This window comes from Epinephelus fuscoguttatus, linkage group LG15, assembly GCF_011397635.1.
Source record: "Epinephelus fuscoguttatus linkage group LG15, E.fuscoguttatus.final_Chr_v1".
NCBI classification, from domain to species: domain Eukaryota; kingdom Metazoa; phylum Chordata; class Actinopteri; order Perciformes; family Serranidae; genus Epinephelus; species Epinephelus fuscoguttatus.
Genome location: NC_064766.1, coordinates 12,939,631 through 12,957,889, shown reverse-complemented (window position 1 = coordinate 12,957,889; position 18,259 = coordinate 12,939,631). Strand labels below are relative to the sequence as shown.

At 40.8% G+C, this 18,259-nt stretch overlaps 1 protein-coding gene across 1 annotated transcript in view; it reads right to left on the bottom strand.

Moving 5' to 3' along the window:
• The window catches only part of LOC125902544 (DNA ligase 1-like), a 24,966-nt gene extending 6,707 nt beyond the window's left edge, over window positions 1-18,259 (bottom strand). Inside the window, exons 1-8 of the mRNA XM_049598988.1 lie at window positions 18,038-18,259; window positions 16,393-16,448; window positions 13,635-13,804; window positions 13,331-13,512; window positions 9,020-9,232; window positions 5,310-5,400; window positions 1,201-1,259; window positions 962-1,061 (exon numbers count right to left, since the gene is read on the bottom strand). Coding sequence (XP_049454945.1) covers window positions 962-1,061; window positions 1,201-1,259; window positions 5,310-5,400; window positions 9,020-9,232; window positions 13,331-13,512; window positions 13,635-13,804; window positions 16,393-16,448; window positions 18,038-18,142 — 976 coding nt within the window. The 5' untranslated portion in view covers window positions 18,143-18,259. The remainder of the gene's footprint in view (window positions 1-961; window positions 1,062-1,200; window positions 1,260-5,309; window positions 5,401-9,019; window positions 9,233-13,330; window positions 13,513-13,634; window positions 13,805-16,392; window positions 16,449-18,037) is intronic.

Genomic DNA, 18,259 nt, shown 5'->3' with positions numbered 1-18,259 from the left:
AAAACATCGCCATCATTACTTTACTTATAAAATTACTCCTGTTGGACACAGTGAAGGAGGATCAGGGCCACATTGAAAAAAGATCAGAGAAGAAAAGTTGTAATATTACAACAATAAAGTTGAATTTTACCAGAAAAAGTCATGTTTACAGTTTAATCAAGAAACATTACAATTTTTTTCCTCTTTTTAAATCTGGCACTAATCCTCCTTTGTAAGATACAAACATTAACAGAAATATAAATTATTATAAATGTTATTATAAATTTCAATTATTATTATAAATACATATATATATATATATATACATATATACATATACATACACATACTTATGTATATACACACACACACACACACACACACACACACATATATATATGTCATAGTCGGTCATATATATGACCGACTTTTCAGAAATGAATATACCATAATAGGTTTAATGGGTTTGTACAGTATTGGTATGGGAATATTTCATTCACATGAATATTTTATTTTATACACACTTTTTTTGAATGGATGTGTGTATATATGTATGGTACTCAAATTGTGCTAATGTATTTTGGCTGGCTGTGTGTGTGTGTGTGTGTGTGTGTGTGTGTGTGTGTGTGTGTGCGTGCGCGTGAATTTATACATGTATATGATTGTACGTTTAAGTATTATGATTTACTGTATGTTTAATTGTTTTTAATCTTGATGTGGACTCTTGGAAGATTAGCCAATGGCTAAAAGAGATCAAAATAAAATAAAATAAAATAAAACAATAAACCTGCAAGATCAACTACAGATAAAATTAAAATGAGTCATTGAGAGACTTAAAAATACTGTGTTTAAAAAAGATTTATTTGGTAAAAAAAAAAAAAAACTTTTATAAAGTTGGTTGTGATTTTGTATGTTTTGGGTGTGATCAAAGCATGCTGTGCTCGAGAGTAGTTGTGTGCTGTGTTTCCATTTTGGACCATACCTGTGTCACCAGTGTCAGTGATGGGGTCCTCTGGGGTTGTTGCCGTCTTTGTCTGGTCTTCAGGCTCCAGCGAGGATGTAAGGTCACTGCCTTCTGTCTTCTGAGTGAACACACAGACAAGAACATATATGTTCTTATGTTTAGACTCATACTCTCTCCCAGTGAGACTCTAAGTTTTTGTTACATTAGCCTACAGCAAGCGCACAACAACAGTCCCTCGATAAAATATTTTAGGGTACCTCAGATTTCTCTTCCTCGTTTTCCTCCTCTTCCTCTTCTAGATTTTCAGAATCAGGATCTGAAAAAAAAAAAAGAAGAAAAAAGTGTTATGCCATTATACAATCTAAATGTCATGTACTGCATTAGTGCTCCTGGAAGATCAGACGTATTTGCCAAACATGACATTTAGGTAGAGGTCGCAGGGGCCACGTCTCCCTTTAATATTTAGAACATGTGCATTTGTACCTCCTCCAAATAAAATCATAAAAAGTCGTTATTACTGTTGTTATTCTGACAATATTAATGATATTTACACCATAAACTGGTGCATAAAAAAATCACCAGAATGCAAGAAATTAAGTGTTAGATGCTCAAAAATTTTCTAATGGAGGCACACCATCCAGCAGTTATGGTGGCAGAACACAGCTGATAAGCAATTTAAACTTCCTCCAAACTGCTTCTCTTTCAGACTACATGTAGCTAACCTGACTCTGATCGCCTTGCAGCACCACAGTGCTCTCACGTCTTTATTGTTCTCACATGAATGCAGCTCATACGCCTTTTTCACAGCAGACATTTTGACCTGTCACGGCAACAAAAGCACAGGTGGAACTAATTAATATTTGCTCCATTCCAGCAATTACTGACATGTAACGCGGTGATTAGCAATGTTAGTTTCACATGAGTCTGACAAGTCAAAGTGTCTGCTGAGAAAAATGTCCGTTTGACTTAAGTTTCTGCACCAAAGTCATGAATTAATTCAAAGCACTTTGGTAAATGAGGTGATTGTGCTCCAGATGACTGTAATTCTCTGACTAGTCATCGCTCCAGTTTGCTTAACAAGCTCTGACAAGCTTAACAAACCCCTCTGAGAAGTTAAACAAGTGACTGACGTTGTGGAAAACTCGTGTGAACAGAGCTGCCAGAGCTGGTTCTCTGGGCTTTGGCAGCGATCCTTCAAACTCTTTACAAGTGTTGGCTTCCAGTCCAAATGCATCAAGGTAAAATCTTCAACTTTGTGTCCAACTTTTCTTTTCTCTTCCCCTTTAACTTCCTCCAAAATAAAATATACATATATATAAAGTTCTGCATTTGAAACGCAAGAGACACTGTGATGCCAATAAAAAGGAAATACAGTGTGTTTATTTTCCTCCTCAATAAAATGGAAAATGGAAAATGAAATACAGCAACGAGTAGTGCCAAGTAGGAAACTATTTAATTTGTGATTCACTTTTGGAAATGCATTTCACGAGCGTTGGATTTATAAAGTTCTGTTCATCCAAATGACAAAAAAAGATAACAAATATTTTCTCAGTTATTTTAACACAGCCAAAAGTTTTCATAAAAAAAACATCTTTTCCAATATAAAGTAGTTCCAGTAAAAACATGTTCACAGTGAGTTCTGAATTATACAGTAACAACAAGGACACTGAGGAACGATATGCTGCCATTGATTTTTTTCAATGTTTTAAATGTGAGTAGCACAAATGAAATTTCAATCACATTTATTGTACTAAGGGTAAGGGCAGAAATCTCAGAAACAAATGTGTATTGTGGTTTTGGTGAACAGAAAACTTTAGGTTCTTTAAATCTATGGACTCAAAATTGACTTAAACTCATCAAAGTTAAAGTTGTAACAAGACCACAGTTTTTTCCTTTTCCTTTAAGATATAATGAAATCCTTAATTTTAAAACAAATCTTAGAGTTCTCCCTTTGAATGTAAAGTTTGCATCTGATGACACAGAGAGCGGAAACATAATGTTGAAAGCAGTTGCTAGTGATAGTAAAATACAGGCTATAATGATAACTATAACTGTTTAGGTAACAAAGGCCAGACAGTCCCCCATTCCAGCTTCTTAATTATCATGATTTGACCTTTTACACACCGGGGACATGACAAATAAACTTCAGAAAAATGTGAAATATTTGCATTGAATCTCATAAGTGCTATATCGTAGGCAACTGGACTAGCTTGCATTTCTTGAAGACGTTTTGCCTCTCATCCAAGAAGATTCTTCAGTTCGGATGAGAGGTGAAACATCTTCAAGAAACGCAAGCTAGTCCAGTTGCCTGCGATACATTCTCGGAACTCATCGGCTGTATTCGGCGTCTGACTTCCAGCAGACAGCGATACAGCCTCTGGGGGCAGACCCCCAATTTTTTGGCATTCTAGTTTGATTTGGGCGGAGGAGGCGAATTTCCGTTTCCGACTTCTGTTTATATACAAGTAAATATGCTGAATCATTGCGATGGATTCAGAGTTTGCAGTGACGCCAATTATGTTCCGCCTCGTCATTTTACCGCATGGGACCGTTTAACCTGACAACTGCAGCCGGTTCAAACGTGATTGGTCAATACATGGACTGCAAACAGCCTACAATCGGAAATCAGGGCTCTTCCGCTCTTCTTCCGGAGGCAAGATCTCCAGGGTTTGCCTACAGACTCTACATGCACTGAATGCATTAAAACTATTCATACCTGCAACAACGCAAATTTGCGACAGTTTTAACACTTGTTCAAGTGTTTGAATAGATTTGCAACAGCTCATTCTTTTGGAAAAAAAAATGGCTACAGTTTGAGGTCCTGATGGAAGATCATGCTAGCACCACATCTGAAGAGGCAGAGAACTAATTGAATCCTACTGACCCAGAGCAGCATCTGGGAGTGTCTAAATTAAGTTGTTTTACATCCAAAGCTACTGGTAGCTATTTTATTGAGTTTCCTTTTAGCCAGAAGCTCAGTGAATGGGAGTTCCCTCTAGTGAACAGTGTAGTATCTGCCCGGGACTTTTATTGTGAAAGGTAAAAACAGGAGTGGACCTGGTATCAGCTGCCTTCATAAAGGTTGAGAGAGTGATCAAGTTTGCCGTCTTGGTTCAGACTACGATGCCACCAAGTTAACGTTATTCCGTGCAACACGATCAGTTGATACCTCTAATTGTGGTACGAAAGCACCCACATGTTAAGGCCGCTGCCGTGCCCTCCTCATGTGTAACCTTTTTTTCGTGTAGTTTGCTTTACGTAAATTACAGTGTGCCGTCGCTTGTGGTTGGCTCTATCTGAAGGGAGTGTGGACTACCCCGGCAATCCGCTCCAGCGCTATTCGGCCTGCTGACTGGTGTCATCCTTTGTCAGTCCACCAATCGCTGGGATGCAGCTGGGGCCTAAATTTTATAAGCTCGACGAGTGTCAGTCGGGGTACTTGCAGAAAAACTGATGTTGCTTTTTTGCTACGTAATATTTATTGTATATTGTTTTGCTATTGTAATGCTTGTGTGAAACTACAAATGGCAAAAACAACATTTAAAAAAATAAAAATAAATAAATCCGCACCCAGTGTGAGAAGACCATTAGATGAATGTCTAAGGTGACAAAACAATTTGGAAAAATTATGATAACTTTTTTTACTTTTCAAACAAGTGATAGATAGTTTAGGAAAATAATCTGCAGATTACTTGATAATGAAAATAGTTGCTGGTTGCAGCCCTAAACCAGTCACTTTAAAGGTACACTACGCAGGAGGTGGCGGTTACCATTTGTAAACACACTAGCCAGAAAGTGAAAGCCAAACCCAGATTCACTCTTGTTCTGGAATGAGCTTCGTCCACTTGGCGTCTCGCCTCTTTGTTGCCTGCTGCTTAAGCTCTGGCACGCGGTCATTACCTTTTTATAAAGCCCTGACCTCACCTCACAGAGGGATTACTTCTGTTTGATTCTATATATTGTTTTTTTCTTATTTTAGGTAAATCCTCCCTAGAATACCTTTGAAAAAACGTTACCCAACAGGTCTCATTTCTCTTCAATCCACAACTTACAGTGACTTTTATGCAACAATGGTAAACACCATTTTAAAATCCATCATATCTGAAACAAACCTGAATGTCTAATACGGTCTGATTGTGAATGCTCTTCGTTTCCTCTTTTCATAATAAATGTAAAACTATAGCGTGATCTTTCGTCAGCAGCTTTATAATCTGCTGCAGACGATGTCAAAAGAAAAAGCCCTCTGAGCAGTTTCTTCACAACAGCTTGTGATTCCTGTCAGTGCAGTGAGAAACAGACAGAAAAGATGCCATACATAACGTGTAAAGAACAACCTGGTAAGCGAGCGCTAACTGGTCACTCATACCTGCAGGAGGCGGGGCTTCGCTCTCTGCCGGCTGGTCATTGGTCTCCTGAGCTGTCAGGTCTGATGTGGCAGGTTCGGCTGGGCTGGGCTCCTGCAGGAGGAATCAACAGGTCAACAACTGTCTCCGAGACCAGACAGACAGGGATTCTTTCTTTATTGCTTACTTTCTTTTTCTTTCTCTCTTTATTCATGAAACAGACTGGATCCTTTTTGTCACTGTGAGCAACTAAAAGCTGCACTGAGCTGCAGTGTAGCCCATTCTGATTTAAACAATGTGCACGAGTGAGAAAATAAGAACCAGAGATATGTGGCCAACATGCCACGAGTACATGAACTCTTTGAAATCAGAATTTGTTGGCACTGCAATGAAGATACATACATCTTCACTTTCAGGTTTTTGAGAAAGTCAGGACCAAAAAATTCATCGAGAAACCCCCCCCGATAATAACCCTGTTACAGCACTGTCTTCCTCATCTTTAAGGCCTCAGTCTGATGTGTACTAGACTTGATGCATCGTGATTGCGAATGCTACTTCTGTTGGTAATCATGATGCATCAAGTCTAGTAGCTGTCCACTTTAATAAAGCCCAAAGTAACACACCCACTCTCAGATACATCAGCATTAAGCCCATTAAAGGTCCTCGCAGAGAACGAGAGATTGACTGACGATGTTGGTCTTTCTGTACTTAATTAAGATCATCATTATAATACTAACTGAGGTGGATGTGGTTTTGTACTTACTGTGATCTATTTTGTGATCCTCATTTAACTATGAAATGATTACTGAACATTATGACCTGTATACTGGGTTGACCTTAGCTGTATATACACTGATCAGCCAAAACATTAAAAAGGTTAAATGATTAACATTGATTATCTTGTTACAGTGCAGTGTTCTGCTGGGAAACCTTGGGTCCTGGCATATATGTAGATGCTACTTGAGGCACTCCACTCACCCAAACACCGTTGCAGACCAAGCACACCCATGACTCATGACGACAAGTCTCCCAAATGGCAGTCATTCATTCATTCATCTTCTAACCGCTTCATCCTCTTGAGGGTCGCAGGGGGGCTGGAGCCTATCCCAGCTACATCGGGCGAGAGGCAGGGTACACCCTGGACAGGTCGCCAGACTATCGCAGGGCTGACACAGAGAGACAAACAACCATTCACGCTCACATTCACACCTATGGACAATTTAGAGTTATCAATTAACCTAGTCCCCAATCTGCATGTCTTTGGACTGTGGGAGGAAGCCGGAGTGCCCGGAGAGAACCCACGCTGACACGGGGAGAACATGCAAACTCCGCACAGAAGGGCTCCCACGCCCGGGATCGAACCGGCAACCCTCTTGCTGTGAGGCGAGAGTGCTAACCACCACACCACCGTGCCGCCCCCCAAATGGCAGTGGCCCCCCCAAAAAAACCAGCTGCATGAACTGCTCAGGAATGGCCCAAGGAACGTGACAAAGAGCTCAAGGCGTCAACTTGGCCTCCAAATTCCCCAGATCCCCATACAACTGAGCATCTGTGGGACGTGCCAATAGCCGAGACATAGTGCTCATCCACAGTGGGGCCTCAACGAATTGGGCATAGCTCTGACATGTCAAGGTATGGACACAGGAAGTCTGGGGATGCCCCGTGGTGTCTAGCACCAGGGTCTTCACCGCAGATCCTTCGAGTCGTATGGGTTGCGAGATGATATGCCAGCATGTCCCAAGGATGCTCAATTACACTTGGATCGGGGGAATTTGGAGGCCAGGTCAAGGCCTTAAGCTCTTCGTCATGTTCCTCGGGCCATTCCTGAGCAGTTTTTGTGACATGGCATGACACATTGTCCTGCTGGGGAGGCCACTGCAATTCACCCTTTGTTGGCCTTCTAATTGGTCTGCTGACCCAACAACCAGAGTGCTCCTCCCCATAGCAACAGTTGCTTCGCCAAACATCGCCCCAGGCTGTGTTCTCCCAGGCTCATGATGTTGATGTTATCCAACAATGTTACGCTAGCTACAGACTGTTGTTAGCTCGCTACGCTAACCTGTTGGGCAGGCTTCAGACAGGCCCAGCTCGTATTAAACGTTAACTTGCTGGCAACGTTAACGTTTGTAGAGGACAACATTGCTATTTATATAATGTCAGCTAAGTATTACTCTGGTGTTAAACTTGTAAACACTCTCAATATAACGTTAACGTCGGGCGAGAGAGCTAGCAACCGCGCGGGGGGGGGGGGGGGGGCACCTCACGTTAGTGGCCATGGCTACCATCAGACATCTGGACAAAAAATCTGCCTGTTCACTCAATGGTAGCCATGTTTGTTCTCTATCACTGACTGCGTTTTGGACAGGATGATCAATTCAATTCGAATTACGAGAAAGTTAAATCTCCCAGTATTTTCCATTGTTTCCTATGGAAATGAACCCCCGCGAGACTGGTTTTGTCAAACCCAGCAACAGTAACCAAGGAAGGTGGGACCATGGGTGGGTCTTGACAAAGGGTGAATTGGGTGATGCTGTCACGAGGGGGTTTGCTTGGTCCGCGGTGGTGTTTGGGTGGGTGGTGCATGTCAGGTGGCATCCACATGAATGTTAGGACCCCAAGTTTTCCCAGTAGAACATTGCATTGTAACAAGATGATCAATATTATTTACTTCACTGTGAGTGGATTTAATGTTTTGGCTGATTGGTGTATATCATGTGTTGTTTCCCTCCTCTATGAATATTGGTGGTGTGGATATTGGTAAATCCTGTTTGCCATATAATTCCTGGGACATCCATGTAGAGGCGCCTCTATGTAGATGTAGCCATTATAGAAGGAATGAGGGCCTCTGGTCTGATGTTTTTCTTGTGTGCTGCGAGGTCTCTTTTCTATGTTTGTGTGTAGCACACTGTGCACACACTCTTCACATGCATTGACATGCATTTGTATAAAATGTATATAATGTAACTTATGTATAGGGTTTTTTATTTCACCAGCATCACTGTATGAAGTCATGTGAGGGGAGCATATGCATTTAAAGATGCCGTTTTTAAACATTCGGCTAAGTCTGAAGAGCATTAGCCTAAAATGTCACTTAAGAGAGCTACAGTGTGTTGACCTTTCTTTATACTTTTTGATTCTATCTTTTATTGGTCCAGCACCTGCCTTGAATGGTTTTTGGATGTGTGCGACAACTATGCTTTTTGTGACATTTAATCCCAAACCTCCATGTGCCAGAGTAATCTTAAAAAAACCTGACGACTCAGCAAAGAAGAAGTGCTCACACTGATTCTTGTTGGAAGCTAAACAGCACAAACAATGCGACTCAGCCAGTCACAATCCTCTGCAAAATCAGTTTCAGATGTGGAGAGGGTGAGCTGAGGGGAACAGAAGCTCGACTGTGCCAGGAATCAACAAAAACTCCTGTTTTTATGAGGCTGTGGTTAAAAGTGATTAACATTTCTCCTCATTTCTGAACCCTTTAGAGCAGTGTGCTGGAGTAGGACGAAAATATACAGTACAGGAAAAAGAGAAAGCAGGCACTGAGAGCAGAGAAAAATTGGATCAAAGGGTTTAAGTCCTACAGGTAGGTAGACCTCAGTGAAAATTAGATGCTGCCAAAAAGATGGGAAAATCTTGGCAGCACTTTAAAGTGAAATAGCTGAAGTTTTTCATGTTTGTTGGAGGAGTGATTCTACGTAGCAACACACTGTGGATTCTGCCTCGGGTCACCAACCTGCTGCAGCTCATTGTCGTCTTCTTTATTCTCCTTGCTGCTCTCGCTGTCTAAACTGGAGGTCACAGCTGGGTCAGGGTTCTTGAGCTGCTCCTCAGCCTGATCAGAGGAAGCTTGTCTGGGCTCGACCAAGCCGGGCTCACCCTCTTCCTCAGAGTCTGAAGAAGTTTCTGCCTTGTTAGATGCCTCGGCTGATGCTTCAACAGGAGCTGACTGCAAAATATGTATGAGCAGGCAGTTAGAGCTGCTAACGATGCTACTCTGCACCACATTTTCTCCTTTCCCAACAGTCAGAGAATTCAGGGTATCTGGTGGTTTGAAAAGGCCCAATTCAAGACATTTCAGCATCTTTTTACTGCTTACTGCGATGGAATTTAAAAAGGAAAAGGCTGACAATATTCTATGTTTTTCTAATCATCAACAAACTCCAAAAGGCCTTCAGTCTCTCAATAATTCTTCATCCTGTCTGGAGGTTCCTAGTGAAGATTCAGACCTTTGAAACTGGTTATGAATGTATACAGTCATTTATAAAAAGGGCTCACAACAGCCAGTTTCTTAAGGTTTTAGAAAACGTTACTTAAACTACAGTAAAAAGTGCATTTGTTGGGGACTATTTTCAGCTGCAGATTTGGTGCCATAGTTACTTATTTATGACAGCAGAACAGCGCATGTGGGACTGAGTCAAACTTGATGAGTATCTTGGTTTTTAGACAACAGAGCTCTATAACACAAAGGAATACGATATATTAGGCTTCAATGTATTCCCAAAGGAACATTGTGAAACTACAATCAAAAGTATGAGAGAAATATCAGAAAAAAACAAACAAAAAAACCTTTTAGACACACGATGTCAGATACGTTTGGCAGAATGAATTAATCTTCTTTTCTGCATGCGGGGCCCGATTTAATCTGACCATCTGGAGAACAAAAGAAACGAAAAACAAAACTGTCTGCTTTCAATTCCGTTCAATAGAAACATCTTTGTTTTGTTAAAAAATAAGTACAGTAGTTTGGTGCTGTGCTCATTTTAGCATAGAGAGAGGAAAATCTGTTAAAAAAAAAAACGCAACTCTGCTGCTGATACAAAGCAAAGTAATCAGGGTTTTGTAGACAGAAACACAAAGAGCCATTAACACACCGACAGAAACACACACACACACACACACACACACACGCGCACACACACACACACACACACACACACAATATGTCTCAGAAGATTATCATTCTGTCACACACACAGTTTCTGTCCAAACAGCATTATCTGCTGCATCACTGGGCCAATAGAAAAGAACAGAGACAAGACATGGACACACACACAGACACAGATACACACATACACACACACACACACACACACACACTTGAAATAACAAACGAACACAAACTAACAGATACAGACGAGATGAGTAGACATGAAAATGAGTCTGTGTGTATTTCAGAGGCGTATAACAACACTGGAGCTACTGTCCATCTATCATCACATTATTACAGTGACTGGACAACAGCTATGCGGTGTGTGTGCGTGTGTGTGTGTGTGTGTGTGTGTGTGTGTGTGTGTGTAGGGTTGTTATGAGAGCTGTGAGATGCAGACTGTTTACTTTTTGACACTCCTTTTTTATTGTCTCCATCATCATTTATCATTAATTAGATTATATGGTATATTTTTTCACTCTGTAGCCTCCATTGGTACAGCGTAGGCACGGCGTAGGCACGGCGTAGGCATGGCGTAGATGCGTACCCTTACCCTGTTACACACAGGTATACGGGCTATACTTACCCCTTTTTCTGGTTGTTTACAGAATACCACCTATCACCAAGAAAGCCACTGGAATATTTATCGGAGAGTATAGCCACTTCCTCCTCAGTAACCTACCCATCCATCTCGTAGTGTATCCAACTCCTCAACTTCCACTCTACTACCTCCTACGCTGTAGTGTTTTCTTTTGTCAAATGAAAATCATTTGCAAACCAATTGTGAAGATACCAAGACCCCCTCAAAATAGCATTTGAAATCCTATATGTAGTTCATCCTAGCTTCATATAAGTAGAGGAAATGTCTGCAAGCTGCCAGGCTAATTTATGCAATGTAAGATACGGGCTCGGTTATATCACCTAATTACGCTGTACCGAGTATTCAAAAATCCCGTCTGTATGATTTTCACCACCGGCAAAATACAGGCACTCCTCTTTCTCATCAACTCATTGCATGAAGTGCTCAGCTAGTGCCACCAGAGGTCAGTCTCCAGTCTCTGCTGGTGGAGCAGGCAGCTGGTGATGGTGGGGATAACATTACAGGACTGTAAACAGTCAGCCAGCAACAGCAGAGACAGAGACTGCATATTTTCATATCTAAGTCAGCGATTAAGGGTTTACTACGACCAAACCAGAGCTGGTGATTGTTGGTACATATATATATATATATGTTGGTATTTTTGTATGTTTTTATTGTAAGGTGTCCTTGGGTGCTCAGAAAGGCGCCAATAAATAAAATTTATTATTATTATTGTTATTATTATTATTATTATTAATATGCTGCATTTTTTGTGCCCTCAAATTCATTGTTTTCAAAGTAGACCCAAGGCAGGCATGCTCAAACACCAGTGCGACACCAGAGTGACGCCGTCGCGGCACGCAAGCATTCCCTAGCTGCGCTGAGATAAAGAGAGCTCAACTTTTGGAGCGTAGCAGCGCACACCGCATGTCATGTGACGAGAACCAACGAATTACAACTGAATGATATTTACAGAAGAAGGGAAAGATATCTGTCTGTGGTAAATATGGAAAAGTTGATCATTTTGGTGCAAGGCTACTAGAGCTTTTCATCTGTCCCACGGACAATATGCCCACACACTTATAAACAGCTCCTGGAAGAGGATCAGCTCTGCACTCAGGATTTCAGGTAAATAGGCTTTAATACGGTGCTTTTTAAGCTCTTGAATGCTGGCTCATAAAAAGAAAAGGCACAAAAGTAGCTCCCAGTGCCTGACTTCGCATTTTCCAGGTGGTTAAAGACGCGGCCTGTGTGCTGCCCCTAATAACTAAATGACTATTAAGACTAATGAAGATGGTTTTGGTAAGTTTTATTTTGTTTCTGTCGAGGTTGACTAAATTGTGTTTTACCGTAAATTAACAAGGCAGTTGAGCTAGTCATAGTTCGGTGAAAGAGAGAAACCTGAATTCAGAGGGTGTTCAGTTGTATTTCTCTGTTTAATGAGGAAAATGAGTGTGAAAATAGAACTTTCTTGACATTTTCTGAGTTTATACTGTGTATTTATTTAACTGTAAAGGCTGACAGAGATGACAGATCATTTTTCCTTATGAAGTTAATAACCTTAAATTATAGATATAATAAGAATTTAAGTTGAACTGATAAAATGTGACACGTGAAATCAGCTAGACTGTTTAATTAGAGGACTGCTCATTAAACAAAATGTCTGCATGTGATCAGTGTTTCTGCTGATAGTGATCCATTAAATGAGCCTTAGGGTCAGATCAGGACACACACTCAGAGTGCACTCTGCACTCTCACAGGAAACTAATTCATGCAGGCACATTGTAATAACATAATTTTTGTCTTTCTTTTACTTTACAGCAAGAAAGTGAGAGAATAAAAGACTGATGTATAAGTCTGATTTGATGTCACATATTTCTAAGGGTCTACATGAAGGGTGCTTTTTTTTCTGCAGACACAACCACATTGTTCTCTATTCTCTGTTTCCAAATGTCAGTGAGGGTGCCCATCTCAACTCCTGGCAACGATGGCGAACAGCTGCACTTTGTTGACCAAAGAACAAGCTCCACATGGATCGTTACAATAATAAAAAAGTGTGAAGGCATACCAGATTAGGGGAGAGGGAAACCATCAAACTCTGATCTAACCACAAGTTTGGCTCCTTTTTCATTTGGTGGCTGGAGCTTCATGGCAGCAGCTGAGGATTTTATGCCTTCAATGGTTCAGGGATTTCATCTCCCACCCGCTCCTTGATGTGCTGGTCAGGCACAGGAGTCCATTCAGCTCAAGACTCATTCCTCTGAGATGCACCACGGAGCGCAACAGGAAGTCATTCCTGCCTGTGACCATCAAACTTTTCCTCCCTCAGTGTCAGACACTCTGAGCCAGTGGACCTTTGACTTATTTTACCCACCAGTAGCAGTGCCCAGAATTTATTTATCATTTACATTTTCATGCTGGTATATACTGCGTAAGAGCAAGTGTAAAATGTCAAGAAAGCATTTTTGATTTCTCATTTCTCACACTGTAATGTGTCGAATGTTGATGCTCATGTCGGCCTCTCGTTCTCTGCTCACCTCTTGCTCTGGTTTTGTTTCCTCCTCCTCCTCTGTATTTTCTTCTTCTTCTTCTTCCTTGCCTGAGTTTGTTGCTTTGGTTTCACCTGCAGGATGCAGCAGCTGCTCAGAGACCGTCTCAGCTTCTCTCTCCTCGCATGGGAGCTCTGCACTGGATGACTCTACACCATCTGTCGTGGACTCTGAAGCAGGGGGCAGAAAATACATGTGATGGTTTAGGGGTTGTGGTTTAAACTTAAAAATGACATAACTAATAGAACATACTGTAAAGGAAAAACAAAAAAAAGGTAAAAAGAAGATTTACCAGGTGGAGGTTTGGCATCCCCATTACTTTCCTCTGTGATGTTGGAGAGTTTGGTGTCTTCTGCACCCTCTTCTTCTTCACTGGTGGCGGGTTCTGGTTTGATGCTCTTCTTCTTCAAAGTAGAGGAGTCCTCCGTCTCCTCCTTGGCATGCTGAGCTAGAGAGCACAGCCTGCAAAACACACACACACACACACACACACACACACTTCATTAAACTGGAAAAGCGGTATATTCACTGGTAAAGTGACAAAATAACCAAATGCGGTTTAGTTTTGAGTGTGCTTGATGAGTATAAATGGAGGAGTTGCTCGCAGCTGGAAAAAACTTTGATAAAGTGCGGATGCTGTCAAACCAGCTCCAAACGTATCTTTGGAAAATAGTATTTAATCAGTCTTAAGACAGACATTCTGTTTTTGTTTTTTTTATGGTTAAGTTTAACTTCCAAAATCACATGCTGTGTCTCAATTTGCACTCTTCTTCTATTACACTTGTCATAAGGGCATTAACACTCCGTGCAGCTTGAAAAAAAAACAACAAATTATTGGCATAGTCCGACTGAAACCGGATTTTAAAATCAATGTAAACAGCTTAGTCCGACTGAAATTGGACTATCAGTAGCTCAACTAACACACCTAGATAATTCGATTAAAAATTGAACTATTGTTGCATGTATCCACTTAGTCCAACTGGAGTCAGACTCAGCATTCTGCGCATGCACCACTTTTTCCTTCGTGGACTTTCACCCGGAAGAAGGAGGAGATGACGTAGCAGCAGTCTAGTAACTCCCGGAAAAAAACAAACAAACCAAGAAGCAGAAGACACACTTCTGGACGGACAAGGAAACTACATTCATGCTCTGACAGCTAAAGGAGCTAAACGTGGATGGTCGGAAAACGCAAAACGCGGATTTATTTAACTAGTTCAATACACACTGTACTGAAAAGGACACCGCCGCCTATCGAGGCGGAGTCAGACATACTTGGTCAGAAATTCGATTTTCTCTTCTGCACGAGAGGTCTGACATGACTGATTAGCCGAGCTATGAGCTTAGTTCGACAACTGGACACCTCTCGCTCTCAGTGGTCGCCATCTTGGCTATATATCGGACAGGGAGAAACCACCAAACTTATGGAATTAGTTTAGTGAACAAGCTGGCAGATATTTTGACAGGCATCAGTTGAGTGTGTCCGACAGCTGTGTTTGATTTGAGACAACACTACTATGTCAATTTTCACTCACTACACAAGTAAGATGACAGTGTACCACATGGAAGTGTACTAACAAAAGTATCCAAATTCAGACAACAGCTTTTTGTGTACTTACTGATAAACTGGTTAATTATAACAATTAGTGTGTAGTACATAGCTACTCTACAGAATTAGTGCGCAGTATGGATCTTTTAAAGCTTGTTTGTCCTAAAAGTGTTCATGACCTTTGAGCTTCAGGAGTTTCTGACAGCTCGTCTTTCAGAGGAAATAAATTCCTGACGAGTAAAAACGAATCCAAAGAGTGTCTTGACATCTTTACTGCAGAAAGGTGACTGGGGACCAAATCATGTGTTACGCAGCCAAGACAGACAGACGTCTGTGAATGTCGTGAGGAGGGACTCAAAGAGAATCGACAGAATGATAACTACCAGAATAAGTTTATTTTGACAGGAGAATGTGTTTGTGTATGATGGATGAGCAGAAGGAAGGATGAACTCAACAAATACATAGTCTGAGTTGTCTGCTTTGATGGAAGTGCTTCAGAGTTTCTCAGGGAAACAGGACGAGTCTAATAAAGAGTTTTCCTAAACACAGCTGTTGTTAATGAGGGACTGTCTATAATCAGGATTGTCTTTTATTCAGAACAGTATGATATATGTTCACTGATTGACTTTTATTTGGATCATTTGAGTGTAAGACTCACAGTGGGAAATTATAGATGTGAGCTGATGTCATTCATTCAATCATTTATCTGCTGCCCGGTTAATCCTTTTCAGGGAAGCAGGGATTTGAAGCCTGTCCCAGAATGCACTGGGCAGAAGGCCAGGCAGTCATTCACTGGGAGACACACACACACACACACACACACACACACAGTGACATCCTGTTCATAGAGCCAGTTCAGAGTCTCCAGTCCATCTAAGCTGCATGTTCTTTGGATTGTGTCACCTGCTGAGCTATAGCGATTTCCAAAAAGCACGGTCGTAAAATCCAACAATAAAAGAAAACACAGGCGTGAAAGATGATTGGATCATTGTGCAGGAAATAAAAAGCCAGGAAGAGCTAAGAAAAGTTTACAGCAAATACACTATATATTCTGCAGGTCAACCATCAAGCTGAAGCTTCCCATAAACCTGCGGACGCTGACTCTAACACATAACTGTATCGTAAACAATATTATCTACTTGCACTTTTTATGTACGTTGAATTATTGTGCACTATCATTGTATAGCATTAATTCAGAGTAGAGAGCCTATTTAACTCTAGTTTATTATTTATCGCTTTTGATCGTGTTTTGTTTCTCACCTTCCTCCATGTTTTCATTTATTTTCATGACACGTGACTGCACAAAGATTTACCACTGAGATTAATAAAGTATTCTACATTAATCTATCATAAATGTCTTATGACAGTTGATGCACATATTTTTTTTTTTTTTTTTTTAACATATATCATTTCTTACTGGAGCAACAGACAACCATTTTCATTACCAGTGAGAAAAAAAAAAAATCCACACTTCCTGCAGTGTGTGTCAACATGTTTGACTTACTTCATCCAGCCCGTGTAGATATCATGGAGGTTGGAGCTCTCCTTTGGCATCTCCACCTACACACACACACACACACACACACACACACACACACACACACATAATAAATCCAGTACCCTGAAAAGTACTGTGCATTAAAACTCTCCTAACTTTCTCCACATTTGCACACGTCGGACTGATTCCCTGAATGTTACATTTAAACTCGAGTGGGAGGACAATATTGCTGTAACCCAACTGTGATAATGAAAAGATTAAAGAAAAAAAGTTGAAAAGGAAATGGCAAATTTCCTGTGGTTCAGGAATGCTCTCTCTTTGATGCCGCACGCTCCCGGAAATGAATCCATGCAGTAACATACAGAACCAACAAAATGAGTGTGTGAAGCATTCAGAGCTCAACCAAGGGGATAATGCTCACTATATTGAAAAATATGGCCTCTGAAAGCGATGGTAGGTTTGAAATTTGAGAATGTTTGGTAAAGATTGTTATTGAGACATTTTTTTTTCTCTATTGTGATCTTCCTAAAAACTCTATCAGCAACTTCTGATGATATTTTTAGTCTGAAACCTGAAACCTGTAATGGACTGAAGCTCAAGTTTCCCCATGGCAGATATAAGAAATACATTTGTAGTCTTTGTGAATGTAAGTGCAAGAACAATACAATAAACGTGACACTAGACATGAAGGGAGAATTTTTGAAAAAGATGCAAAAAAGTGACTTAATTTACAGGTTTGATCATCTAACCAGCCTTAAGAGTTCATAGTTTGAGTCAACTTTTCATTGAAATCGGGTGGATCTTTTCAATATGCTGAAAAATTAAAGAAGATATTAATTAAGCAGTGTGTGGCCTTTGTTACAGACTCTCACTGTGTGTGGTTGCATCATGACTATACATATACACTGGACATTTTAGGGCTGCAACTAACAACTATTACCATCAATAAGTTATTGTGAATTTATCAACCTGATTTCAGAAAACAGTGAAAAAATGCCATCATAATGTTATAGTCAGTTGTACAACCTAAATCCAAAGATATTCAGTTTGCAGAGTTATAAAAACAGAGAAAAGCCACAAATGTTCACATTGGAGAAGCTGTAAGAAGCTAATTTTGGGCATTTTGGCTTGAAAAAAAGAGTGATTAATCGATATCAAAATAGTTGCCGATTGACTTATAGCTGATCCAGCACTTGGTTAGTCAACTAATCATGGCAGCTCCAGGACATTTAACTAAAAATTAACAACTTTAATCACTTAACACTACAAAAATGTGATGAGGTATTGAATGGGGTGTCAGTGTGGAGCAGCAGGCCTGCAGCAGGGCTGTTTTTACAGCCATGCAGCTGCTGTAACATTATGTTCTTTTCCTCCAGGCGGCCTCAACAAGGAGCCATGTGCTGTAACTCACACACACACATACAGGCTGACCCACTGACTGCAGCACTAAGGCAAAAACACACTACAATCCCATTTATATTTAATTCAGGATCTTATATAAGACGCAAAACGCGCATGTCCACTGCAGAAACAGCAATAAAATCACCAGTCTGATCAGAAATAACAAAAACCAGAGAGGTACAGTCCGGTGAGGTCGCTCCTGCTGTGAAATCTGTCTGTAAATGTTCAAGAATTAGCCCAAACTTCTTACCTGACTAACGTGTTTTTCCAGCACCTTGGCAGCTTTTTGGTAGCCGTGCACCTTTAGGTGCTGGAAGATTAAATACAGCAGAGCGTCGTCCTCCTCCGAGGCCATGCTGTCCCACTGGACCCACTGACACGACTGGAAAACAGGAGGAAAACTGGAATATTATTGGGGAGTTATTAACAGTTCAGTTCATGCTTGCTATTCAGCGTGCGGCCATGAGCCTGT